Source organism: Leptosomus discolor, chromosome 7 (genome assembly GCF_034619465.1).
Source record: "Leptosomus discolor isolate bLepDis1 chromosome 7, bLepDis1.hap2, whole genome shotgun sequence".
Taxonomy (NCBI): Eukaryota; Metazoa; Chordata; class Aves; order Leptosomiformes; family Leptosomidae; genus Leptosomus; species Leptosomus discolor.
Window position 1 is genome coordinate 28,050,540 of NC_141397.1, and position 26,441 is coordinate 28,076,980.

A 26,441-nucleotide genomic window follows, 5' to 3' on the forward strand; every position below is an offset into this window, starting at 1 on the left:
ACAATACAAAATTTTAGAGAGATAAAAAAAAGTCATTCACATTGCTCTTCTATATTTTTGGGACTGATGCACACTGTTACTTGCATCATACATGTGAAAATATGCGTAGTCAAAATGCTGGATTGAAAGCACTTCTGTTATCTGGGTTCCCTTTGAATGAGCTGGTAACAGTGTTCAGGAAGAAATAAATTTCCTATTGTTACAAATGTTAACAGAAGTTCACACAGGTAGGACCTCTCTCCTCTTTTATTTTAAGAGTACAAACAATGATACTGTTTTGACAGTAGCAGAATATTAAGAAACAGGAACTTCTAGATCATCTTAGTTCTGCTGGGCCTCCAGGGTTGCAGAGGACCCTGAAATTCTTCAAGGGTCCATGAACCTTATATTAAGGGAAATCCTTTACTCTGTGCGTGATATTAATCTCCTGTATGGAGGCAATACAAGGCTGTTCTGTATCTTCTATTTCGGTATCACTGTGCAATGACCATTAGTGTGTCTTTTAACACAGAAAGGCCTTTCCCTTCACATTAGATTCATCAGTGACTTCGCAGGCAATGATTCTTCACCTTCATTAAGGTTCATTGTTTGTCTTGATATTATCCTCTGTGGTCACTGTACACCATATGAGCCTTTGGTTGCTGAGGACTGTGCGGTGTTGTGCTCAGTTGTTCTGAGATGAGCAGCTCTCTTCTAAATACCGTGCTTCTGCCACCCTGTCAGCAATGCTGGTCAGTCATGCAAAGCATAAGGTGAGTTTTTTTGTGTAATGTGCACCTCTTGCAGAAAAATCAAACTGTTATTTGCTGTAGTGAGAGTTAGGAAGGCAGCAACAAAATGCAGGCATCTGGACAGAGACTTTATTGCCTACGAGCAACCTTTACCCGAGCTTATGCCTGTTGCTTGCAAAGCATAGTAATAAGTGGGTGTAACAGGTGATAATGGTAGAATAAATAAATATGAAGTAGAAAATATGATTTGTGATGTTATTGGGAGCCACAGATGGTGCTGGCCAGAATGATGCTGAGCGATGCTCACAACTCTTTTTTAAAATGAAAGCATAAAAGATTTGTTCTTTATTTTCTTTGTTTGGCACTATTAAGCATACTACCAGAAACCTGTTTCTTTCTGAATATTGTTTGCCTATGAAGAACCATTTTCTATCTATAGATCACATCTCCATCCACCTCTGCTGCTCTGCCTCCAAATACTGCATGATGTCAAAATCATTATATAGATTATTCCTTTAACAATTTAATTTAATGCAAGTGATATTATGCAGTGGGAACACATGTTCCAGGAGATAGCTTGTGATCTGTAAAAAATATTGCCACCCTAAAGAGAAGAAATCCACGTATCTCTGAGTGAAAGTGTGCAGGGTTCCTCTTTACCATCCCTGCACATTGTAGAACCTTTAATCTTTTTATGCTTGAACTTTTCCAGCTCCTTCTTCTGTAATATCAAGATCCAGCTGTTTATACTCTGCGATGCACAGGCTGTTCACAGGAATGTTACTGTAGCATCCATTTTAAAAATTTACTCCTGTGCTTTAGGATCAAGTGTATATTTTCCTGTGTTTTCTGCTCCTCCCTGCTCAAAGTCCACATTGGTGGTGGGTGATGTACCAATATCACCCCAACACTGAGACTTTAAACAAGGCTTGATGTGATATCAAAACTCCCAAGGGTGAATGCTGGCTTTGTGTCCTATTCCCTGTACTACCTGGTGTGGCCCGATTTGTTCTGCAGCCACTGTTCTTGGCATGTGCCTACCTCATATCTGCCTTGCAGCCCATTGCTTTTCTGGAATTAGGGAGGGGAAAAGTTGAGGAGAGTTTGGGCTTTGCCTTCCCACCCATCCCTGTTCCCCATCTCCTCCCTGGGGATGTGCTAGGGAAAAGAGATGCTGTACCACATTCGCCTGAGTTTGTGCTGGGGGGGAGGTGTCAGGGACAAGATAGGGGCTCTTGGTGCTGCTCTGCCTTCATGAGCTGCTGTTCCCATGGAGGGGCTGCACCTTACCTCTCCAGCGAGACCAGACTAGTCCTTACCCACAGATTGCAAAGCCCCATTGAGCCCTTCCCAGGCTTTTGGTGACAGTGTACACAGTGGTACAGTGATGCTTTTTGTGACAGAAATGTGTGAGAGGCCACTATTATTGCTCTTCGCAAATCTTTGTCCATTTGCCAGAACAAGTGAGAGCATTACATGTAATATTAACTTTTCCTCCCTTAAAAACGAAGAAGATGCAGTAAAGAAAATACTACAAATTTGCAAAGGAAGAGATGGGGACTTGTTAATTTGTTTGTTTTCCATTTGTCTCTACATTTTTCAGGTTGGGTTTTTTTTTTCTGACCAAGTCGATATTGTTCCACGTTTGCCTGAGCGCCTCAAGGGATTCAGATTACTTCCTTACTCTGATCTTTCCCCACGCCACACTCCATGACTGGACTACTTGTTCCCTTGATGCAGTATGTGAACGCCTGGCAGCGTAATGGTGGAGTTGAGTCCTATAGTCCTTATCCTCCAAACACTTGAAATACTTGAATTAATGAACATAGGCATGCTTAAAGATAGTGGTGAACATGGTTATCAGGATCAGGGGCTATATTGGAAATAAATATGTTGATTAATTCCGTGAGGCATAATTTCACCCTCTTTCAAATCTCACTGTCATTTTGCTTTGTTAATGGCAATGTGTTTTCACCTGGAATTGTAACTGATGTTCGAGGTTTAAAAACTTTGTAACTTGCTTGAAGCAAAGGTTAGAAACTCTTTAAGGACCACTTTGAATTTCAACTCCTGCACCTGATTTCTTTGATTCCCCTTAGAATTAAATTGACATAGAGAAATCCCTGCTATGTATCTACTCACTGAATTTAGGAAAGTCCTGACATTTAGCCCATCTAGACCATGTGATAACTGTAAAAATTAATGGAATAGGGGTCTGCTAGTATGGTTACCAGTGTGAATGCCAGCCTTCAGCTTGCTGGGGACTTCAAACGGCTCTTTGTGGATGAAAAATCATTAATTTTGACTTCATTTCTGGGCTGGCCTTTGAAGGTTGCTACACTTGACTTATGAGTGGAGTACTTTTTGAAATAAAGATATCCTCTAGGAACACACATCTGATGTCACCTTGAAAGCTAAAGACCTGCTGATTCTTTTCATATCCAATTGCTTTCAACAATGTGCTGTTTCAAATGACTGATTTTTGACCAAAAGTGCATAACAATACTCTTCTTGAAAGCACTGTGGTCAGATGGGACAATATGGAATTATTTGTGGTAACTGAAGAGGAATGCTTGAAAACCACCTCTTTATGTCTTCATGTTTGTGCAAGACAGTAAATGGTGACTAGCAGCAGGTGCAATCATTTTTCTCTAAATGAACTACAGATGTTTGTGACACATTTCTGATATCTTAGAAAATAAAATTAATATCCTTAATGCTATTTTTCTTCCTTTAGCAAATTTTGTGTGTATCACCTGTCTTAAACAGGTCCTAAAGGCATCTAACTAATCAAATTTCATAGAATCACAGAATGGTTTGGATTGGAAGGGACCTTAAATATCATCTAGTTCCATCCCCTCTACTATGGGCAGGGACACCTTCCACTAGACCAGGTTGCTCCAAGCCCCATCCAGCCTGGCCTTGAACACTGCCAGGGAGGGGGCAGCCACAGCTTCTCTGGGCAACCTGTGCCAGTGCCTCACCACCCTCACAGGGAAGAATTTCATCCTAATATCTAATCTAAATCTCCCCTCTTTCAGTTTGAAACCGTTGCCCCTCATCCTATCATCACATCCCCTGATAAAGAGTCCCTCCCCACCTTTCCTGTAGGCCCCCTTGAAGTACTGGAAGGCTGCTAGAATGTCTCCCCAGAGCCTTCTCTTCTCCAGGCTGAACAACTTGAGCTCTTTCAGCCTGTCCTCACAAGAGAGGTGCTCTAGCCTGCTGATCATCTTTGCGGCCTCCTCTGGACCTGCTCAAGCAGGTCCGTGTCTGTCTTATGTTGAGGACCCCAGAGCTGTAGGTTTGCTTCTTACTGAGCTTTCAGTTGGGTGATTTTATTTTCCTGTGTCAGAACTTGCATGTGTGGTTCACTCTACTGCTGTTTTTTTAGGAACTTGTTTAAAGTATGTGTCTATTATATGCTTTGCTGAAGGACATAAAATATAGGTTGATGAGGCTAATTCCAGGGTGCTCAACGAATAAGTGTTTCCAGACAAAGGCTTTTTGACAAAGTTGGTAGCTGCTGCTGTGGGCCTTTGTATGAAACCACTAACTCACTGCACTAGCTCCTAAACAGTGAACAGTTTTGTGTATTCTACTTGAAATAGTGTCTTCAGGGAGCTGGAAACTTGTTTACAAATGCATGCTGGCAGGTTTGTTTCTCCTTTGTGTTCCTAGGTATTATTTTCAGTTCAAGGGGGGGTGGTCATCTGCTCTCTTTCCCAAGGAGCAGGACCTCTGCGAGGTATCGCCTCTGAACCTCAGGAGCACCGTTAGAGGCTTCCCCACTCCCTCTCCATTTGACGCAAGAGTACCAGCAAAGATTTTGCCTGTTACAAGCCAGCTGCTGAGGCTGTTAGTTATGTGAATTACCTGAATCCTGACATTGTAAGCAAGGTTTTCTGTCATAGTGGTGGTGGAACTGACCCAACAGAGGGGTGGGAGCTGCAATTTGAGCAAGCAGTTGGGGCTTTTCCTGGCCACAGGCTGAAGTTCTTCAGTAGATGAAAGTCAATAGGCCTTTTGAATTCATGTTTAAATGGGGTTGGTTTTGTTGCTCTCCAATACGATTAAGAAGAATGGAATACCTCGAAGACCTCTGTGTCCTAAGTTTATCAATCTTACCTGAAAAGTGGGATTGAAACTAATATGGAAAAAAACCCTGCAGATGGTAAACCAAAGATGAAGTAAAATAATTTTGTTACCTTCTTCTGTATTAACACAATTGTGTAATTAAAATCAGAGGGACTTTACAGCTTACAAAACTGGTCTCCTTGTTACAATTTCGAGCCTGTTAATATGAAGACAAAACACCTATTTGTTTGGCCTAACAAGAGGAAATAACCAGCCCAATCCTACTAGAAATGTTTGCTTTGGTAGCAATCTTACATTGGCATGTGAAAATGCAGTCAAAAATATACTGTGAAATTATACCTGCAAATTTTGTTGTGTAAGACCTTACTGAAATGTGGTACACTAAATTTCTTGAACTAGTCACTGGAATACTTGCAAATAAACCAAAGAAGTATTTGTTCTCTCATGTTTCAGCAGAAACTGGGAGGTTTTTTTGGTGTGAGGTGTGGCATGTCCTACCATTTATTATTTTGGGTTCACAAGGTGCTTTGTGCTTCCCTCCTTCCCTTCCTCTTTTTAAGCCATAACTTTTGATCTCTACAATTTACTTGGACGCTAATCTTGGAATAAATCAGAAGAGCAGATAGCATCAATGGTAATAATTGTTTGTACACAATTCATTCTCTGCAAGCTTATGTAAGCTATTGCCACTTGAAACCAGAAAAAGACTTCACCGTCCTCTGTTCTTTTTAGCACACTTGCAAGGTGAAATGTTGCAGCAAAATGTTGTTTCTCAACTCTGATTAAAAGCATGAGTCACAATTTGTTAGGTCATGTGGGTTAGAATTGCTCAGACTCTTTTGCTGGATCCATTTCAGGACACATTATAATGGAGTGTGGAGCTGATAGAATGAAGTCAGAGCTGGTGAAAAGAGGGAATTTCCTGTTCTTTCTGGCCAAACATATAGACAAGAAATGACTTCTAGGAGCCTGTGGGTAGCTATAAATCACTGCCGTGAAAGAGTCACTGGAGAAGGTACTGCTTTGAAACCAGTGACAACAACTGATACCATCTGCGTGTCTGAGACACTTCACGGGTTTGCAAAGCATTCCTTGGGCTTTGAGCAGATTAGGGCAATTTAATTGTGAGTTAAGGTTTTAAATACTGCATGGAATTTGTTCAACGCTTACATACAGACTGAGATTTCATGTAGCATGAAATTATGCTGAATCCAGTTTCTGCCAAGATTCACAAGGAGGTTTATTAATATTTTGTGTTTTTACAGGAGATGCATTACAGACAGCCAAATCTAAACACTGTTTTATTGGCACAACAGGCCCCAAATCACACTCATATACTCAGGGGTGGCAGTTCCCTTATGGCAGCATATTTATCACTTATCATTAAGATGCAGTATTTGCATATGCTCCCAATACCCTCTTCAGAACACATGTTTAGCTAAAAAACATCAACACAAAGACCATTTGAACAAAATACAGGAGAATAATACTGCTTCAGACTGGTGCTGGAGACAGATGTACCTCGTGGTAGAGCTAACAATAGTGAAAATGGGATGCTGCATGAAAATGAAATGCCATATCAAACTTCTCTCCTTCCTGATAGCAGTGTCACATGTGTCTGAACGAATGTGTGGAAATGAAATCAAACCATTATTGTAAGACTCTGTTTCCAGGCCTTGTACCACTACAGATCTTGTCTGCTGTGGTGGTAAGACAAACAGTCTAATATTAAAAGAGATGAAGACCCCTGAGGAGTCCATAGGGAAAGACCTCAGTGTGCCATGCAGGGTATGTATGGTGCAGTATGAAAATGGATATAATCACATAGCTAAAAGTTTTCTCAAATTGTTGGCATGCAACAGAGTTTCTTAGGGCTGTCTGTGCATTCTTACACTGGCTCTTTTTAAGCTTTGAGTGCTTGCCTTTTTTACCTTAACGTTCTTGTGTCTAGTCTCACACTTATATTCACACTCACACACATGCGTGCACACAGATAATTTTAGATTCTGTGCATATGGTCACAACTGACATATAGAAAAATGGTAAGTCAAGACTTGATAAACATTTGAAGCCATGGGAATCCAAAAGCAATAATAATCCTTTTAGGAAGTGCTCAGGACTGAGTTATTACAGTGGCAGATGTTTCATACATATAAATCAAATATTTACTGATGGGTGAACTGATTGCTGCTGAGCATATCTTTTAAAAATCAAGACGTGTGAAGGCATGAATGAAGCTAGTAGATACTTCTTTGGTCTGTGCAAAGATGCAGTTTGATGGATTTATGATAGTGCATTATACTTGTCTGAAGGAGGGGCTCCCTCATCCTTCCCAGGCACCAGTCAAATGCTGTATGCAGGAACCATTATGGCAGCCATTTCACTGGCCTCCCGTGCTGCTGTTGTCTGTCTTCAGTACATCAATTCATTCTTAAATCTGTCCACTGGTGGCCAGGGTGGTGGTAACATGCAGTGGAAATGAGGAAACAGGTTAGATGAGAGTGTGAACAAGATGTTGCTGAAGTCTGATCAATGGATCTAATTTAAGTGAGAATTGCAAGAATTAGCTTAGATGAGGATTTTAGGATATCACTTGTTCTTCTAGTGCAGGATTTATCCTGAAGTATCACTTAGCAGATTTTTAGCTATTGATAACTTCTGGTGTTGCCAGTGAAATGCCATAAGGCAGTGGTGAACACTAAGGGCGAAGTGTAGCTTATAAACTGTTTGTGATCTTCTAGCAGTGCTTTGGAAAGTCAGTTTGAAAAACAGTCCTTGTAGATGCAGGAGGACGATTTTTAGCTGAAATGCTGCACACTTTAAAACATCCCTTGAAAGTGTAGCAGTGTAAGGATTTGATCTTCAAGTCAATGGATTTCTTTTCAGAATGTGGACTGCAGCATTGAGAGGGTGATAAACGGAAGGCAAGAGAGAAACTGTAAATCTGTGGTTTTTTTTCTTTTCTGTGATTGTAACTTGCAGTGTTCAGGGTTTCATATGTATTCATGTTCTTTGCAGTATCCGTGTTAGTTGATCTGTTTTAGGATATTCTTCTGTACAACGGGATAATGAAAAGAAGGAACAGCAGTACCAGCCACTGTGTAAGCTCTTGGAATACATGCCAGCAATGACGATCAAATCCCCTGGCACGTTCTGCCTGAATTGGGCATGTGCCTGTGAAACCTTCTGGTCAAAGGAGCCGCCACCCTCCACTCTTTCCGCAGACAAGGAGAACTTAGTTTCACAGCAGCAGGAGGGAAGGTATGAGCTGCCTTTGAACCTTCTGCCCTGTGCATCCTGAGGTGCGGATGCCAGTTACCTGCCTAGCGAAGGGGGCCACCTCGAACCTTCCTTGTGACAAACCATTCTGCAATACTGTTTCCCTGGTGTGGTGAACCTCTTTATTTGGGAAGTCTCTGGAGTCTGCACAGCCACAACTATAGATACATGTTTTCTTGCAATGACATTTTTCTGTAATTTTTGTGTTTATTATAAAAATTACTGGCTTTAAGTATGATAAGAATCAATTGTGGCAGAAAGGCTAATTGCAGCTACAGAGGATGGGGAGCATGTCATTGCAGTGACGTGCCTAAACCTACCTGCAGGCTCACAAACCTCTTATTTTTGTCACAGGGAAGAGGTACTTCAGGTTTTGAGGGCAGCCCTTTTCCTCTTTCTAGCAGGAGACCTTCATCTTCAAGTAAGTGGGGTGGGATTTTTCATTTGTACTGCACCAGTTGGGAGGTGTTGCTGGAGGCTTGGTGCTCTGGTGGTTAGTATTTTTCCAGTTTCCAAGTTGTATTTTGGGCCAGTTTGTCCCCATTTGCTCTTGTGGCAAGATTGTTCCTTTAAAGATTTGTTGTGTGGTGTTTTTTTTTTTTTTTTTTTTTTATTTCCCCTGGTGTTTACCTCTGATAACTACAGAGAACTATTGCAATCCTTTTTAGCTTTCCTTTAACTGTATTGAAGCAGCTGCTCCCATCAGGTTTGCATGAACAAGGACAGGTAGGTAAGACAGGCCAGCTGTGACAGTGCAGAGTCCTGTGAAGGCTAATTTGCCCCACATCCTCGTCTTGCTTTTAGCCATGTCCCCGCTCACACTGCAATTCTCTGTTCCAGTGCCCATTTTTTCAAAACATTGAAACAAAGGCATTTGTGAACTTCAAATATGTTAGATCTACCACATTTGCGTGACCACAGGAAATGGATTGAGGAAGAAAGAGACCAGGTTAATCAGCCATGATCCAATGTGCTAAATAGACATTGCTTTTTTATTCCACTTCTGTTTTCTTTAATTGTTCTTTCCTCTGAGCTCTGATGCCTGGCCCACTGCTGAGAGCAGACTAATGAAATTCTACTTTGTGAATCACTTCAGCAAAAGGTCCCTGTACGTTGCAGATCCCTGCTACCAGGCAGACATTTTTCTGATGATGACGTTCTGGGGTCCCTGGTTTCAGAGCAGTCTTGTGTTTTGCAGTATAGTTTTGTGTTTTGCTTCACTTTGTCCTTCCACTTTCACCCATGTCCAATGAATGTTAGCCATGGAAAAATAAGGGAAATATTAATTTAATTTGGAGTTTTGGGATGGAAAGGTATCTACATAAGGTTGCAAAGCTAACATTTGTCACTTGGACTGCAGTCTGCCAGAGCTGGTTAGTTAAATACTTGGCTATCTCTGCCAGCAAAGGCAAGTGGAGCGATTAGAGGTGGCTACCTATCTCCCCCAGGAGACAGCGCATGAGGAGAAGGGAAGGAATAGCCCTTGGGCTCCCTAGCATCAAGAAGCAGTGGTAGTCCAAAAAAGCAGCTGGAGTATCTTTCCTCTATACAGCTGCTTGGCAGATTTTAACCCCAAAAAACCTCAACCAACCAACAAACAAAAAAAAAACCCAAACAAGCAAATAAACAAAAAAAATCACACCAAAAAAAAGGAAAAGGTGGAAGTCTGGTTTATAAATTACTTCAGTACTCTTCTAAGTCAATAAAATTCAATGGTATATACACAGATACTCCATGATAGTCATAGATTTGTTTCCTGACTCCACAAGCGATAATATACTATGCACAATAACTTCTGTCTTCACTCTTTGTAACTTGTATATATTGAATATAGGATAAAATGTAGCACTTTCATGGTACAGGGGGCAGCATTGGCCTGTGTAATAAAATGTACTTTGTGTCTGAGAGACAAGTGAAAAAACCTCCCACTGCCACCTCTCAAACATGTAAGTAGTGATTGAAACCTGTTTGAGACAACTCTTTTTCTGTTTTGAATAAACTTCAGTATTTATTCAATGCCTTTGCATCTGAAGATGTGATGGATGACCTGGAGCAGGAAACCCTGTGAGAAAGTTGTACAGAGGCTTCAGGACCTCAAAATCATCTACTTTGACCTCATTGGAAGTTTGCTGGTGAAAAAGGAAAAGACTAGAAAGCCAGTTCTTGCGTAATCCTTTAATTAGGTATTTCTTTTAAGTAATTAATTGCTTGAACTACTACTCACACCTCCCTCTTTCGCCAAGACCTTCCATAGCTGAGTTTTCAAACTCTCCTCATTCTTTTTGCAAAGCATTTTATAAAGCTCGTCTTCCCTTAACCATCGCTCCTCTCTCATGCCTCCTTCCTAAACTGTCATGTTTAGTGATATAGGTTTTAAGGCTTTCAAGTGCTGTGGAGGTCCTTAAAGAAAAGCAGACTTAAAAATGCCCTTCAAGCGTGACAGTGTTTTTGTCAAAGTTGCCATACTCTGAGTGAGTGCAATAGGGATTTTTATGGGGCTATTGCAATGCCATGGTTTAAGTAATAACTTCAAGTGTCATCAGCATGGAAACTTTCTCATTTCGGTAAGCCTCCCAAGCTGAAGAAGGTTTCTGCAAGATTTCTTAGATCTGCCTTCACAGAAACTGGGCAACTCTGGGTCAAAAAGGACAGACCGCAAAAGAGGTGTGCACTTGCCTTGGTGGCAGTATTAGTTGACAGTATTTGACAGAAAATTTCTTGCCAGTCACCAGAGCTTTTAATCAAAACTGTCAGCCTGATTCTCTTGACTCAATAAAAGTTTAAATGAACAGCACCTTTTCCACTAACTTCATCAGTTATCTTTTTTGTGCTGATGACTTTACTGTCACTTTTGTAAATTTTTTTCGTTTATTTTCTTAGATGAAAAGCTAAAATTTGCCTTCTCCCAAAACTCCTGCTTGAAATTCTCCGTAATATGCCTGGTCCTGGAGCAGTGTAAGACTGAACACATTGTTAGGATGCAGGGAATGTAGCAGTAGTCCTGATATATTATCTTTATTTTGAAACTTTTTGAAAGTGCAGCATCCTCTGGGTCAGCTGCATCTGTACTCCTGCCGGACAGAGAAGCTAAAACTGTCCCTAGTTATTGGATGCAGCAGAAATCACAGTTCCCCAGCCCTGAGGGAACTGGGGGATTACTTGTAATTAAAGGTAGTTAGCAGTCCCTTAGATTGCCCTCCTTGGCTAGCTTTTACCCTTGCAGACTTGTCTTCCAGCCCTCACTTGTGGTGGCATCAGTCAGTTACCATCAAGCCCTAAAATCTAATCTTAGTCAGGAAAAGAAAGATTAAATTTCACTTGCAAACTACAGTTTGGGAAGTAACTCCAGACACTAACAGATAGGTGTCTTGTCTGCGCTGGAATAATATATGATTGAATTATGACTCTTCAGAGCAGATTCACTAGGCTTAGGACCCTACAATGTTCTTGACTAAATGGGACAGAGGCATCTACGCTTTGACAGTTTCCTGCTATCAAAAATGCTTGATGTTTAGGTGAATAGTAATGCGTTTTCAGCAGCCAAAAGCTGAATCAGGTACAAGTAATTCTGTTTGCTACCATCTATTTTATAGTGAAGTGTGACAGTTAATTATTCTATTAAATGAATTATCTGATTTATTTGCTTTCTGAGTCTTGTGACTTTTTTATTAACTCTTCATACACCTAGCACAGTGATTACCTTTCTCAGAGTTGAGCCTTTGAAGTTATGTTTTGCTCAGAACAGAGTTCTATAATTCTGGGTTTGTTTTCTTGAAAATGCATGCAAGTCAGCTGCAATGTCTAAATATTTCCTAATTACTCTCTTACATTTCAACAGGAACAATAAATAAGATAAATACAATCCAGTGATACAGCTGATCTCCCCTCTCCTTCCTCCTAAGCCCTTCCCAAACAAAAATAAAATTGTTCTTAACTGAAAATGAGCAAGAAACTTTTTTTACTGATAGGATAAAGACTGAGCAAAATCTGCCCAGCTTATTTTGCCATTAGCAGAATTAGCAGAAATGTCATTGTTTTACAAACTGTTTGAATACAGTATTAGCATAATATTTTGGAATATGGTACTGGCAAATTCACAGTGTTTGCCATAACTGAAGTTCAGAGATCCAGGCTCAGATGTGCAATAATGAAAGCAAAGACAAATACTCTGCTGCAGTTTTGGTTGGAGGCATTAGTCGTAAGAGAATAAAATATATTCTGGATTATTTATGCATGGACAGACATATGAATACATTGTAGTCATACTAATTATAGAACTTGTTATAACGCTTGAAGCTTTTATTCTGTCAAATCAGATTAATTGATGGGAGCAAATGCGTGTTCACACAGGCAATATGAAGGAATAGCAATAGGCAACTTTTCAGCATGCTCACTACCCCTTCAGCACAGGGTAGCTTAGCTGTTTTTGTTGCAGTCCAGCAAAGACTTCAGAAATCTTACAGTTTGACATTATTGCTCAAGTTTGCTCGTGCTTGTTGAAGTGCTGCTTCTGTCAGACAGAATGCCTTGGAAGCATTTTTGGATGCATTTCAGTGGGCTTTTTAAATATTATTACTATATCCACTTACCTCTGGTGAAGTCTGCAGGGAGGACTCTGAAGTTTCCCACTCTCTTTTATTTTTTTTAAGCAAAGACTAGATAGAAAAAAAGAAATTGAAGATGCTTTTTAAAAAAGTTGTTGTTGGGGAGTTTAATCCTAGGAAGTTCCACCTCAACATGAGGAAAAACTTTACATTAAGGGTGGCAGAGCACTGGAACAGGCTGCCCGGGGAGGTTATGGAGTCTTCTTCCCTGGAGATATTAAAAACCTGCCTGGATGCAGTCCTGTGTGACTTGCTCTAGGAGAACCTGCTTTAGCAGGAGGGTTGGGCTAGATAACCTCCAGAGGTCCCTTCCAACCCCAACCATTCTGTGACAGAGCCTAGCTTACAGCTGCGTGGTATGTCAGAGGTGGCTCTGACCATTCTGCCTTGGACATGTGTATGAAATACCTGTACCACCACCCTGAGAAAGGCAGACCTACTCCTACATGCCATGGTGTTTTGTCTTGCAGTGATGCCTGCCCTCATGGAGGCACGTTGTGGGTGCTACCCTCCTCAGCTGCCTTTTAACACCTCTCTGCTGTGCTTTGGCAGCATCCTCCTAAATCAGCAGTCTTGCAGAACAGAGCGCCTAGTAAGGAAGGAGAAGCACCTGTAACTAAGGTTCTTCCTGCACAGGGCTTAATCGAGTCTTTTAGCGTGAATGCAAGTATGGGCCCGGACTGAGGAAAGCGAGGTAAAGAGAGCAAAGCCCCCATTTGCCTAAATCTATGTGCTGTGATAAAGGAGAAGGCTGGTGTAGGGCTTGTTTGGCCTGCCTGGGAAGGCAACTTCTGCATTGCTCTTCATCCTTTGCTGTCACTGACAGAGCTAACCTAGTGCCCTAAGAAGGGAGCATGCAAAAGCTGTCTGGGGCAGGTGTCCTGGCTCCTCTCCCACAGGCAAGTGGAGGAGGCAAGAAATCTGCTTCTAGGACTCAGGAAGGAGTCCTCCTGCCCTGGACCTTGTGCCAGGTAACAGAGTGGCAGAGGGAAATCTGGTCTTTCCCTTGGGCTAGACCCTGTTTGAAGGCAGCAGCGATGTGCTGGATCCTTCTTGCATCTCCTGAGGGACAGCTGGGGGAGGTACTCGGGTGCAGCACAGTGGGTTAAAGTTTGAGCAGTGCTGCTCCAGCCATAGGGGCATGCAGTGCTGCATACACAGCCTTGCCTGCACTCCTAGCATGGCCTTCACCTGCTGACAGGCAGGTGAGCTTTTGCTCACTTGAGCTCTCCTGCACTTTGAAGATGTGGCTAACCATCAGGAGGTGGCTTATTGCTCCATCTGTCAAATGATGGTCATGATAGTCAAGCCCTTTAACTGGAGTGAACCAGGTAGTGCCATTCCTCCTTTCAGAGCTGGACTTGCTGCATGCCTGCGACTCGCTGCATCCATGCAGCTGCACAAGTGTGAGAGCTGAAGCAGTGCTGCTTGCTTAGCCTATAAACTTCATCCTTTTGGAAGCTACTCTTGCTCACCATGAGGTGAGCCATCAGTTTAAGGACAAGACAAGCAAGACGATATGTGTTCATGGTAGATACTTATGGGACAAGTTCATAACATTTTATAGCCACAGCCACTGTCCTGGTGTTTGCCTTGCTGGCACCTATCACAAAATCAGACCGAGAGGACTTAATCAAGCAAGGGAATCCCAAACTTGGTTCAAACATGGTGATGTCAATACCTTGCATTCCTATTTTTCCCTTTTACTCCCTTCGTACCTTAAAATCAAATGGGTAGAAAGACAGACATTGTGTTTTTTACCTGCTTTAGTCTCCACCAAAAGGCAGTGACGTGCAACACACTAGCTGTTCAGCAGTGGGCACCAGCATCAGGGGAAGTAGTACAGGCAGTGCCAAATAACATTATATTCCATTGTCACTGCAGGAGGAGCGTAAGCAGACAGCGTGCCCCAAGCTGGTATGGGTGTCTTTGCTCCTACTGGAAAACTGCTCACTATGGCTGCTTGCACAGCTCTTTGTATCTTTTTTTTTCTTCTGGTCATCTTCTGTACAAAACCAAATGGAGAGTTAACGGAGACCGAATAGCTTCTTTCATTTTGTTACCACAATGGTGCTGCTGTGAGGGATCTCCTCTCTCCTACCCCAGTCCCAAATGGTGTCACAACACTAAATCAAATGGGGCAGGAAGCCACCTTGTGTCTTCAGTAACTCTCTCGTCAGTGCCATCTCTGCCTGCATGAAGCAGATAAACTGGTGTCTTTGTCTCAACTTCCTTCAGCTAAGCATCACAACTGTAAAAATGTTTGCCTTTGGCAGAAGCAGCATCCTCAGAAATGTTCCTGATTCCTCTGTGGCTGCCTTTAGACTTTCCATTTGTTTCTATGGGCTCCAACACTGGTGTTGCTCTTGCCAATGCTCTTTCCTCTCCCAGTTCATGTTTTTCATATCACCTTTTTTCCTGCAAACACTGTGAGCCCTATTTCTGCCCATAATTCCTACAAGTATCATTGCTGTGACATCATATCGGTCCAGCCCTCAGTCTCCTCAGCAGTTGAGTGCAACAGCTTTTTTGTCTGCATTCTCCTGATCTGGCCCCTGTTTCAATTTCCTGGTTTTATTCCATTTTACAATGAGCTATCAGAATGCACAGTCCTTGTATTCGGTGGCTTATGATCTCAAAGGCCACCCCTTGGAGGTCAAAATACAATGAAACAAAAGGCTGTGCACCACTGAAGGTCGAGAGGATATCTAAGTTCTCTTATACCATCTTTTTAACAGGATCCACTCAATATTAATTTAGTTCTTCAAATCTGTGGAGGTATCCTCGCCTGGCACAGAATCTCGTTGTTCTCTTTTTTCTTATCCCCACCTTGCTATCTTTGCCTGACCAGTATCTCTTCCCTGTGTGTCTGTCTTCATATCTATGACACTGGTTCATAGTTTTTCTGATATTTCTGCAGTCTATAGTAACTTTCCTTTAATTCTTACTTTCATCCCTCTCTATTTGCTCTTAGATATCAGCTGAAATTTTTTTTTTTTTGCTTTCCTTCATAACTTTTTCTGTTCTGTCATTCTGTATGTATTCTTTCTGTCATTATTTGGTATTTTAAATGTGTAATTTGCATAGTAAATAGTAACATGGTGAAGATGAAAAGTACCTGGGTTCTGCTAATCTTGACTGGCCGATTATTGCTGAGGAAAAGAATGAGTCACTGGTTAAATAGATAATATACGGGTAAGGTACAGACATACAGGTTACACCAGCATCAGATTGTTGTTGACATATATTTTACTCTTGAGCTAGAGCAGGTATTTTTATTGTTTCAAGGGAAAATGTTATTTAAAAAGTGTATGGGTTGTGGCACCTTGGTAATACATCTCTGTTTCAATGATTATTCCTGGTAATAAATGAAACTTCATGGAAAATGCCCCTGACTAAAGCTGAACAGGCAAAATGCTATTCTGTGCATCCAGCAACAGAATTGAAAGAGGTATACAGGAAAAAAAGCAGTCTAAATGGAGATTTTTGTTCTGCTGGCTGCTTTATGTAACTGTGGTAGGCCATGTGTCCATGGGGTTGAGTACCTGCCTCTGGTTTTCATGAAGTGGGGTTTTTCTAAATATCTAAAACCCTTAGGAGCTAAGGGTGAGGGAGTTTTGCCTCCTACAGCAAAATAGAAATCTCAGCATCTCTGTGTTGGTTTGAGTGAATACTAAAAGCTACAAAGGGTTTCCTTAAGTGAGATGGCTTGCATTTGGAAAGTCTAGTGTCAAGTGCATGTTGTATGCATGTTGGCAAAACGATGCAGAAATAGTGAAGGATGATAATGCTTTGCTCTTGAGTCTCCTTCTCATCAGTGGACTTGCTGTCCTTCCCATAGGTAGGTGGTAACACTGTGCTGGTTCTCAGATGGAGACACTGAGCTAAGGAGTAGGGAAATGATTACCTGTCACCTGTGAAACATATGGTTGAGCTTCTGGGTCTTACTGATTAATTGGTAAGACCGGGTCACCTTACTGACAAGGTCAAAAGTGCCACAAAGTTGGTAAAAGTCCAATAATGTAAACTTTAATTCAGTATAGGCTGTTCTCGTCTTATCAATATGATAGAACTTTTTATGGAGCTATGTCTAACCTTACTAGAATTGAAATGAACCCTGGCACTTTTTCTACTTTGGAAGAAAAGTTTGAAGATTTGTAGTTTTACCTCAAAATTTTTTTTAAGTCTTTCCCCGCCCCTGGTGAGCATTGCCTGTTTTCATTAATGGATGCAAGGCTTCCAGTTTTCCTGTATATGAAAAGTACTCTTGAATATGCAGAAACAAGAGAGTGAATTGGTAATTTGTTGCACAAAGTTAGCAGCACAGTTTCAGAGCCTGAGCCCTGTTATATGTCCTCTTGCGCGCAACAGATCCCAAAGCAGAAACCCCACTGATTTTGTATAGATGTGTAAATCTGCAGCTTAATTTTTTCTCTGTGGGGTAGGAGAATCTCTGTGCAGGCAGGATGGTCTGTTTTTACTTTGTCTGTCTGCAATTTGAAGTAGTTAAGTTACATGACTAAGAACTGATTTAAGCCCTTTAAAAAGGGGTTTTCTTGATTAGGCTAATTAATGTATTCTTCGCATTTCCACAAGCTACTCAGAGTGTTGGTATGTGGACTTGCACAACTGGAGTTGGAAGTCATCACCAGTGAGCATATTTTCACCAGAGCCTGTCTTCCCTCACATGGCGAACTCCTCTCTTGCAGGTTCTGCTTCTTAAAAGCAACTTTTGTGATATGTGACAAGATGTTTTAAGGCTAGGACAACATTTTGTCAGTTATTTTCCCTCTGCTCTAGTGGCTTTGCCTGAAAGCACCGCATCAATAACCTTAACTAAAGAGATGCATGCAGGGGATCTTGGCAGAATTTGGGAGGTGATTGATTGGGTCAGTGCAATGAAGGAAATCCCTGTCCTTCCTCCTGCCCAGAGCAGGAACTTGGCAGGTGTAGAGAGGGATGCCCTGTATCTGGGTCCCTGCTGTGCCTGGGGCCTGTATGGGGCTGCCCCAGGTGACCCAGAGGCAGGCTTCTGCTTGTAGAACTGGATTTTAAACTCCCCCATGCAAACCTCTGGAGTTTGATCCATAGGTCCCGTTTCAAGCTTCATGCATTATGAACAATGTAGTCTCCTTTAATGTATTGTTTGTGGTTCTTGTTGAAAGGCATCAGTATATCTGTGACTAATGTGCTGAACTTGATCTCTCTTCACCACACTGACTTCCCCTGAGATGTTTTGGGGGGCTTTAGGCAATAGTGCTTTGCCGATTTATTTATTTTAGAAGTGGGTTTTGCCCCAGTTGAAGCCTTACAGCCCGTGCTGCGTGTCGCTCTCTCGGGAGATCAGGCTGACTGCAATGAAGCAGATGGCTGTTTGCCAGGAATGAGTCGCTCACTTTCTGTAATTTACCCTTGCTATTTTTTTTTTTTTAAATGGTTTGGCTCAGTTGGGATTTTAATCAGAGCCAGCCTTTCTCCAATAGCCTGTTCTCCCTTGCACGCCTGTGTTTGTGTGTGTGCGGGAGAGAGGGAGGCAGAGAGAGGAGCTGTGCCTGGGCTATGCTGACAGACGACTTTTTCCTCAGTTGTCAGGTTTCGAGCCTGTCGGCAGCGCTGCTGGTAAGTGGAAACAAAATAATGCCAGGGCCGGGGGGGGGAGCGAGGCTGACCCACCGTGGGCTGCTACTCGCGCAGCGGCGGGCAGCCTCGTAGGCAGAGCCCAGCCCTGGGACCCGAGCAGCCGCCCGACTCCCCAGCTGCCCCTGCAGACAGCTCACTTGTCAGCAAGGGATTTTCCTCCCCTCCTCCTTTGGTAAAGATCCCTCAGCTGGTATTACTGATTGTATCCTTGGCTTATTGTATTAAAAAAACAAAACAAAACAAAAAAACAAGGGGAAAAAAAGGAAAAATCTGTGTAGAGCTGAGCCTCTAATCTCTTGGTCAGCCCGAGGATGGTGGCATGCTGGTGTGGCTGCCCCCCGCGTACACCTGAGCGCTTGAGGGCTGCCCACGCGGGGAGGGGGGAGAAGTGGCTGCCAAAAATGTTGGTCGCTCCCGGGCAGCGTTAAAGGTGGAGCGTGTGCATGTGTGGGGGGCAGCATCCGTCCTCGCCGAGCTTTAACCAAAGCGGTAACCTGCAGCTATGGAGTCACCGACTAAGGAAATCGAAGAATTTGAGAGCAACTCTCTGAAATATCTTCAGCCAGAGCAAATAGAGAAAATCTGGCTTCGTCTCCGAGGCTTGTAAGTAGTACTTTTCTTTTCATATTCTTCTCCTATTTCCTCCCATTGTCAAAATTATTGTAGCACTTTCTTTTTCCTTTCTTGCTGGTACCTTCAAAATCTCCCAGGAGTTTCCACACCTGTTCTCCGTAAATACAGTGACTTAATCTTAGCAAAAGATCCATTTGCTTCCTTAAATTGAACTGCTTGTTACACTGAACAAATATTTTTCCAATGGGAATGTAGAAATGTCATTAATGAGACACTGTAAGATTTAAGCAGTTACTGAGATGCTAATTAGCTGCTATACTAGAAAAGTTTTGTTATAGCCTGAATGATAGTTAATTGGATCCTCTGTTTTCAATAGTCTTACCCTTAGATTCAACATCTAGAAGACTTTTTTTCCCCCTGTAAATGTACACCGTTTCTGGCACTGACATGATTAATAAGGACAAAGTAGGCAGAGAAGGCACAACTGGAAAACATTTCTAACAGCATTTGTAATGGCAGCAAATTCATCTTCCACGGATTGGATTGTACTTATTAATTTATACGTTAAGCCTGACTTGCCATGAAACGATGGGACACTGCCTCCTGAGCAGAAAAAAAAAGTACCTGTGCTTAAAGAAGAACTTTGCACTGCGGAAAAGCAAAAGTTTATAGGCTGTAGAGTTTGCGTAGCTTATTGAGAGTCAGTGTCTGGCATCTTTTTCAGATTCTCGATATGTAAAATACTGTCTACCAGAAATAAGATCCATTATTGGCAGCAAAGCATTTATTTGCCCATCAGTTTTTGGCCAAGGCAAAGAGGAGCATTACCATGTTAAGCTGCATCCCTCCCTGTGTTCACAACTGTTGTTTGTTTTTTTTCCTTCAGCCTCACATGTTAGAGTTATTAAAATTTCAGCTCTCAAGGGAAAGGGGGGAGGGAAGAGAGTAAGGAGGCTAGGAAACAGCAGAAGCAGGAAAACATAGAACGTGTAGGCTAATAACTGAAAACAAATGGGTCTAAGTTAAACTTGAGTTGCTCTTTGTTATTTTATGTGAGCAGTGATAGCATATTTTGTAAAGCATATCCAAAACTTCCGTAGGACTCCGAGCAGTCTGAGATGTGCATGAATATGTATTTCTTTCAAGGCATCACTCCAGGAAGCCTGTTTTGTGAAGGAACTTAATCAAAGTAGATGACAGCTGTCTTGTAAGCCTTCCAAACAGAACAGCTACATAAAACAAACCTTCTTATTTTCAAGTCTGTGCCATGCTGTAGTATTAGGAGTCCTTGAGTTTCTGTCTAATATGGAGTTTAGGAGCATGCTGATTTGGATTCCACCTGAAGTTCATAGATAATTCTTCAGCAGCATTGTAGTTCAGGATCTCTCCTGCTGTTAGTACAAGGCAGTGTCTATGTATTGCACATCAAGCTCTGCTCTCTTCTACCTTTTGGGAATTTGACAAAACTGTAAGACTTATTCTAGATATGTAATAACTAAACCTCAGGGTCTTTTTCAGTATAACCCTCTCTGTTGGCAGTGTGTGTGAGCGTAACAAACACATCCTTTCTCCTTCCGAGTTTCAAGATCTCTTTGTCTAAAGAGGCTATAGATTTTCTCTAGAATTTTTGATCACAAGATGAAAACTGAAATGTGTTCTGCACTAATTAAAGACTCGAGAAGGTTTTCCATTCCCAGTCATTTTATGGAGGCTTTTAGCACATACACAAACACACACTCATGCTGGTTGCAAACTGAGGTTAGGCATCTTGTTTCATGATTTTTCTTATCTGTTTTTATGTGTGCCTATATGTGTAAGTAGAACAATTAGATGTGCACAGCCATCTTAATTAACTCTTAAATAAGATGTTTCATCCTGGAGAGATCAAATACCACTTGAGAAGATGCCTCTCTCCCCTGCCTCTGGTTCACTCACAGCCATATCACAGGAATTAGTTACGAGGCACAACAGTGCTACCAGAGTGGTGAGAGAGTACGCTGCTGGCTGAAGCTGCCCGGGGAGTTGTAGTCTGCAGCAGGCAGATACCCAGTAGGTAACTTGATCCTGACGTTGCTGCTTAAATGCGAAAGGCTGTGATGATTTAAACAGTCTTAGGTGCTCGGCATTGGGTTGGACATCTCCTTGGTAGGACTTCACCCTGGCAACTCTGGTACCTTCCTCCCTGTCTTCCCACCCTCAGTGCCAGCTGCTGTGTTTACTCACCGTGACTCAGTGGACAAACCAATATTCATCACCTCTTGCTATACCTGGCATTTCCAAGGGGTGGGGAAGGGAGCTTTTTTAGTTTTCACCCCATCTCAGTCTGCTTGGTTTGAAGGGAATGGAAACCCAAAGGCTGCAAAGGGGTGGTTACACTCTTTTCAGACTACCCTAATGTAGTGTGTTTTCTGCTGTCTGGTAAGGGTTTTTTTTTTGCCATGTGCCCAGTACAATTCTGTCCACAGGATGGTTGGCCTTTGAAGGTCTGGGCATGGGGTGTGTATTTTCAAGGAATAGGGAGGTCTTTTGGACAGTGTGCAAAGGACAGGTTTTTGTGAGGCTGAAGCCAGGTGTCTGTTGTGACATGAGTCCTATGTTGCTGTAAGAGCCAGACAAGAATTTGCCTCTGGAGTGGAGTGGAAGGATTTCCTTCTCCTTTCCCCTATGTATCTCTCAAAGATGTGGTTTCTTGGTCAGGACAGCCTGGTTGCTTTGTAAGCACAGCAGTATGAGATGATGGTCCTTAGGCCGTATACAGATAGATTCCTTTTGCTTTTCCTGTTTAAGAATGAGCTAAAATACTAATGCAATAACATTACTGAAATGTTTTTATTTGACGTATATATATTCATGGCTTAATGATTCTGTGTAGCAACCTGTAAGACACTCAAGTCTGTGGCCCTATAGTGTTTTCTCAGGTTTAAGGGAGCATGATAAATTGCCTCACTGGGCAGGCAATAAGTCATCTGTGGCAAAATATGTGGGTGTCTCGAACCAGGAATCTGTGAAATAAACAGTGACTTTTAGATGTGAACTATTAGATATTAATTTAGATTTAATCATAGCTTAGAAAATAATCTTTTAGTGATTTATTATTAATAAACTTTCAGGAAAGGTTTCTGCATAAGTTGTTTAGTGGGCAAAGATCCCGTCAGAGGTATATGAAACTCTCTGGGGAAAATCTTTAAATTGAGAACTGACAATTTTGCCCCTTTTTTCTTATGTCATACCAGAATGTCAGGGAGAGGCTTACTCCAGATTTCTCCTTGTAGGAACTCACTTTAGCAAAACGGCTGCGTGCACCAGACGTGCAGTCAAAAGGATCCTGTCTTCCCTGGGAAGGAATGCATCAGCTCTCCCTGCCGCAGGAACCTCCCAGAAACAGAGCTAGCTGCTTCTGAGTTTTGTCATCATCATGAATGAATCAGACTGGAGCAGCTTCACATCCCTTCAGGAATATCTCAGACGGGGCTTCCCTCTTGGCTGCCAGAGGGCTGCCTGCCTCCCAGGAGTGCTGCTGGGTGCAAGTGGTGCCTCCCCACTACCCTGTGCCTCCCTGTCCCCACAAGCACACACGCGCTCTTACTCCCTGGCTGCTGATGGGCTGCCAGCTGCCTCTGCGCACTGCTGGTGTATACATGCGCTCCTGCTGAGCCTGTGTTTAGTTCAGGAGTGGATCTCCATGGCTCCTCATCTGCTGCTGGGCTGCGGGGATATCTGTTTGTTTCCTCACATGGCCCCAGCCTTTGAACAGTTGCTTCTTATTCCCAAGCAGTGCTCACCCATGAAGGCTGACAAGCTCAGCCTGCAAGGAACTGTGTTTCTTAAGGATATGTTGATCGATTGCTTATGGTTTTCAATAGCTGCTGCTGTCAGGTCTTAAGTGTCTTGCTCAGTTCTGACTTCCTTGCACCGTGGATCCTGTCCAGAAGGCAGTCTTTTATTCAGACTTGCCTTCTTCAGCTCCGAGCTCAGACACTGTATACACAGGAGTTACACATGAGTCTGCCCTCCACTCTCCTATGAACACTAGTAACTCACTCTGTTAAGCTCCAGACCTTCTTCTTTGCAAAACGTATCAGTTAAGATTAGGTGAGAGCCATTGCAGGGCACTGTTGGCAGCAGAGCTTGGAGACCTGATTTCAAAATACAACTACATGCTTCCTTTTCAAGCTGATGGTTTCTGTAGGGAGGTATGAACAGTGGTGGCTATGTTGGGGTGTTTTTGTTTTAGCACTTGGACCCCTAGCTGTGTGACTGTTAACTGCCATCTGCTAATTAGGACTCTCAAAGCTGCATGAAGTGGCTTCAGTTACCTCCCAGTTTCTCAGGAACAGAGAAAGCACTGAAGCCCTTTTCAACACTAGGGTTGAGTGTCATGTCTGACAGCACTGAAGAATGCAGAGGCATATATTCAAAAGACTTTGCTAGTTTCAGTAGACATGTGCTAGTTTACAGCAGCGGAAGACCCAGCTTGGAGATATTGTCAGTTTGATTTTGGTTGCTTTTGTGCAGAAAATAAAACCTTGGTTTATAGCTATTATGGTAGTACCAACATCACTGGCATCTGCTGATGCCCTGAAATGCTTTAAGCATCGCAGAAGGAGAGGAGAGAAAATGGACTTTAACCTTCTTCCCAGTAGCTGGGATTATAATATTAAATTGCTAAACACATAATAAATCCCTTCATTCTCAGTGTAGTACTTCCTCATGCTGCTGAAGATGACATTACAAACAGCAGCAATTTCCGAACTGTGACTCAAATGGGATGCTTGACTTTGAACTCGTTTTTTTGACTCTCCTGCTCAAACCTGTCTGTGTAGAATTGGTCTAAGAAATCTGATGGGGAAAGAAGATAGAAATACATGTAAATCAGTGTTTTTGAAAACTTCATGGTTTTGCTGAAGATCTGGAGCAATGTTTCGGCACTTAAGGCATATCTTCAGCTTCCTCTGCAAAGCACCATGCATCCTATCAACAGTGAAGAGGTCCCAATGCAAACATTTGTGTAAGATCCAGATTTGTTCTTGAAGTAAATGGTGAAACAGCAACAGATTTAAATGGGAAAACGTGGAGCCTTGGTAACTGAAGATGATCTGGCAAGTGTTAGAGTGCCACTGCTCAGTTATCTGTTTCCTTGTCTTATCTGTATGTGCTCTACAATATTTTTAGGTTTCCTTAGCTGAAAAATATCACATACAGAACAGCTGGTTCTGCCAGTGACAGTATCTTGATCTGCTTCATTTTCATTTACGTGGCTATCGTAAACAGGAAAACAGAGAGCCTCCTTCAATTCCAGAGGCACGTTTTACACAGTGGACTTTGTCCCCAAATATTTTAGCTGGCAGCAGATAGTGGAGGTTAAAAAAGCCCCTCAGAAAGAACCACTTTGTTAGGAAATGTGTAAATTAGTCAGTTTTCAAGTGGAAAATATGAATATGCTAATTCATTTCTGGAGGCAAGAGAGGTACTTGGGCTGTCTTTGGTCTTGGTTTCAGTCCTCCTGAACCTCCTGAGGGTCTAGGTTTAAACTGAAGCCCTGTTCGCCCTGAGAACAGAACTGAGCTACCTTCAACCATATTTAAATAGAGCTGCTGCCACCCTGTTTCTTGTTTGGCTTTCCTAATGAGCATAGACAGGGATTATTCGTTAGAGAACTGCATCAGGAAACGTCTCTATAGGCCTCTTAGGTCTGAATTTCATTTTTCGTATGGTTGTCACGGTTCTTAGAAGGATTAACAAGGTCTTGCTGGTTAGTGAGTGGGTGCTGGGTACGTGCTGGAGGCAGCAGTGCTCCAGCGTGACCTAGAGATTCTTAGTTTGGGTGAGCTACTCTGTGGGTATGAATGACTCAACTAGTTTTAAGGTTTGTTGGGGTCTGGTTGATCCATAATATTGTTCTCACTGAGTTTTACCTTTAGACTAACCTGTAACAGCTCCTTTTATACTGCCTACAGTATAGTCCTTGAAGGAGCAAGGGGAACAGGAGAAGTGCTGCCAATTGCTAATCTCATGCCTGACAAATGGACGGAGGAGAGCATATATTCTAATAAATAGCAAAACAGTAACTTCAGAAAAAGTTAATTAAGAAGTGGGGTGTTTGGAGGTATAGTATTTCAGTAAACTGATACATTTTGCCACAGTCCTTCTGTTACTTTGTTCCACCCAATGACTTTTATTTGAATCTTAAATCAATAGATGAGTCCTGTAGGTGACAAAAGAGAGAAGACTTTATGTTTAATACTAAAATGTTGACTGAGAAACAATATACACACTCTAGGTTTTGCCATCATCATAAAAAAGCTTTTATTCTTCTGTAGGTAGTACAAATGAATCATACCTGCAGCCCAAAAAGCAATTATTTATTCCAGCAGTCATAAAAAGACCATAATCTGTCGTAGAAGAAAGGGGTTCTCTTTAATATTAAATTCAGTGCTCTTCAAATATCACTGCTACAAAGCTTGCAGTCCTGCATAGGAAACATGGATATGAAAAAAGTTATTTTGGGGAAGATGAATTTAAACCTCAGGTCAAAGGGAAATTAAGAGTCTCTTCCTGGAATTCTTTTTTAAAACAGTCTCGGTGGGATAGGAATCCCTACAGAAAGAAATAAAACCCGGTGGAAGACAGTACTGAAAAATCCTCTGTGTGTGTGTGTGTGTTTTAAAGGCTGTGAGGCCAGCTCATCTCCTAATCTGCCAGCTTTTAGTGGATTCAAACACTATATTAAACCCAACTCAGCCCTTGAAAGGATTTTTATTTAGTGTGTTTCTTTTTCTTCCTGCAATTCATGTGCGATTTTACTGTTTCTATCTCTCTCATCTTGTTCCATCAAAAAATCACTTCAGCCCTTCAAAATACTAGAAATAGTCTGACTCTTGTCCTGACTGGTAGATGATGGAAGATTGAGGTTCACCTATTAGGGCTGACCCATTCAAACACTATAGCGGCTGTGAAACGTACCTCTACAGATGCAATTGCTCTCAAAACACTGGGGATTTGGATAAAGCAGAAGTTTTCTAGAAGGGCTTGTTTGGATTCATAAGGCTGTTTTTGATCTCCTGAACTGTGCTGTAAATACTGGAAAGAACGACCTCATTGATACCAATGCATTTGCGGGGGTTTAATTAGAATTAATTTCCTGGTCTTTGGAGCATTTTTTTGTTCGTTTGTTTTCTTTGAAAAGCTAGGTTTTCCAAGTAATTGATGGCTTGAGAAAAGCTGTTTAGCCCCATGATGGTGCAAAATTTTCTACGACAGTGTTAAGCCCAACTTTGTGCTTAAATTTGAATTGCAGATCAGCAATAGTCCTTCCTCCAGCAAACTCAGTACTGCTGCAGGCCTCTGCCAAAATGTCTCTGCAGTTGTCTTGTGTATTGGAAAAGCAGATTCATTTTGAGGTGTGGTTATAAATACAAAGAAACCAGAATTAAGATTTTGCAATAGATTAAGAGTGCAGATCAAACTCTGAGTGAAACTGGTTGTCATAAACTCAGCTGGTTGACTTCAGTAGAAT

The 26,441-nt window shown here is 42.1% G+C and overlaps 1 protein-coding gene across 2 annotated transcripts in view; it reads left to right on the top strand.

The window, feature by feature from the left end:
* PDE1C (phosphodiesterase 1C) overlaps positions 1-26,441 on the top strand; it is a 308,568-nt gene that overhangs the window by 86,429 nt on the left and 195,698 nt on the right. The window contains exon 1 of one of the 2 annotated variants that reach the window (XM_086467642.1): positions 18,855-18,955. The exons of the other annotated variant lie outside the window; for it this stretch is intronic. Coding sequence (XP_086323768.1) covers positions 18,855-18,955 — 101 coding nt within the window. Of the gene's footprint in view, positions 1-18,854; positions 18,956-26,441 lie in introns of those variants that run through there. 2 annotated transcript variants of the gene reach the window in all.